The sequence below is a fragment of the Pygoscelis adeliae genome, unplaced genomic scaffold (assembly GCF_000699105.1).
Source record: "Pygoscelis adeliae isolate BGI_AS28 unplaced genomic scaffold, ASM69910v1 Scaffold27, whole genome shotgun sequence".
Taxonomy (NCBI): domain Eukaryota; kingdom Metazoa; phylum Chordata; class Aves; order Sphenisciformes; family Spheniscidae; genus Pygoscelis; species Pygoscelis adeliae.
Window position 1 is genome coordinate 387,254 of NW_008825410.1, and position 2,053 is coordinate 389,306.

General features: G+C 51.3%; 1 protein-coding gene across 1 annotated transcript in view; it reads right to left on the reverse strand.

Annotated features, from left to right (window-relative positions):
- Window positions 1-1,452, reverse strand: part of DLX6 (distal-less homeobox 6) — an 11,355-nt gene extending 9,903 nt beyond the window's left edge. Inside the window, exon 1 of the mRNA XM_009330574.1 lies at window positions 1,254-1,452. Within this exon, the coding sequence (XP_009328849.1) occupies window positions 1,254-1,452 (199 nt within the window). The remainder of the gene's footprint in view (window positions 1-1,253) is intronic.
- Between the last annotated feature and the right edge of the window lie 601 nt (window positions 1,453-2,053).

Here is a 2,053-nt window from a genome sequence, read left to right on the forward strand (position 1 = left end):
GGTGTGCATCCACACCGCCTTAACCGAAACCCCGGGGACCAGGTATCTCCCGCTCTGCCCGCACGGCGAGCCTGGCCCCGGCATGCGGGATCCCCGTCAAGAGTCTGAGCGAGTGGGCTTGCCTCCTTCGCCCCTCCGCTGGGAGCCTTACGTGGGAGCGGCCTGGGGGGACCTTCCCCTCCGTGGGTCAGGGGGAGCCGCCCCGAACGCAGCCGTAGGTTTGCAGACCTCCGCCTGTGAGGCTTTTACTTGGCAGGCGTCCCCGCCTGCTCGGGTGCTGCTGAAATAGAGATGTTGGTTTTAGCGGGGACTTTTGTTGTTTTGTTTTCTTTTCAAATGAAAGAAAAAACAACAACAATTAAAAAAACCCCTTCTGCTGGCAGAAGAAGAAGACGCCATCCAATTAGAAAAAAAGAAAACAAAACCCCACCGCTCTTAAGTGCCCATCTTGGAGGGGCTCAGGGCGAATGGAAACTCGAGGCTCTTTTAAGTCAGCAGAGAGGCTGCAATTTCTCCTGCGGTAGCGGCCAGATTCTCCCCCGAGCCAAGCGCCGCGCCGAGCCCTCCCGAGCCCAGCCGCGACGGGTCGAGCCGAGGCTCCCACCCTCCCCGCCTCCCCACTCGGGTCCTGTGCCGGTGACACCCGCGGGGAACGTGTCACCCCGGCTGCGCTCGGGAAGCCTCGGATTCCGGCGAGAGAAAGCAGAGGCTTTAATTGCGGCAAACGAGCGCGATGTCCTCTCTCTTCAGTCTGTTTCGCCTTCGTTTATTTTTAGCACGCTTCAAATGCCTACACATTTCCCTTGTTGCGATCAGTGCAATTATTTACTCTACCTTTAGGGATGCGTTTACCCAAGCATTGAATGGAAGTGTAGTAAACACTGCGCAAAGTCAATGCAGTTATTGAGGTTTATTTAATAGGAAAAGAAGTAAATATCTCGGCTTTACTTGTTTCTTCAGGCAGCCTCGTTATCTAGAGTAGATTGCAAGGAGAGTTCTTCACTCGTTCCCGTGTAATGAGATTGCTTTATATGTTTATCGCGTATCTGTATCTAGCTACAGCCTCTTTTGTCAGGGTCTCAACGGGCTATAAAAACAAGTCTAAAAGTTAATTTAGAAAGGTAATCCGGAGGGATCCATTATCTGATCTCTCTATAGAAACTCAGCTAGGCGAGGTCCCGTATCTGAGGGCGTAAAAAGAAACAGGCAAACAGAGCATCGCCTCCAGCAACGTGAATTCCGCCGGCATCCACCGTCCGGAGCGGGAAAGCTCTTGACGCCGAGCGCGATTTCGCTGGCGGAGTGAAACTGCTTTGCCCGGTTAACTGGTCCCAGTCTCACCACGACGCTATCCTCCACCTCCACCCCGCCAAGAATTACTTTTATTTTTCGCGAGTGGAGATCGCCACCTTTCTCCACCTGTTTGCCCTGACCCCTCTCCCCGCCGAGCATCCTTCGCACGGAATAAATGCAGGAGGAAGGGACGGGGTGGGGGAGGCGGTGAGAGCACATTAGATATCTGCAGCATGAGACGCGGGAGGTATCCCGGGGTTCTGACAGCTGGATCTGAAACAAATCAGATCTGGATTAACTTGCCTGTTTTGTGAATTGTCTGAATTTGAGCAAGCAGCCCTCACCCACTCCGCTTCTGGCAGGTTTTGTTACACGTGCCTCTATAAATATATTATCCCAACCCTCTTTCCTCGTCGGAGCTCTCTGTTCAGCAAAACAGAAACCAGAACGAGGAGAAGCGATTTTCTTTTTTAAATGAAGACGTTTATAAGTAACCTAATTTCGTATCGTGGAAGTAAATTTCATGCTAGGATATATTTTGCACAACATGTAATCTTTTAGAGCCGGAAGACATTTAATTAAAGCCATATTCGGAGAAGTACAGCTTAAAAGCAGTCATACGACCACATACCTCATTCATATTCAGGATCCGTCCGCGAATTCATATTGTTTTAATGTGGGACATCGCCTTTACGGCATAACTCTGCGAGGCCTGGGCAGCGTGAGAGATAACACAAAGGAGAGCAGACAAGGACCAGCA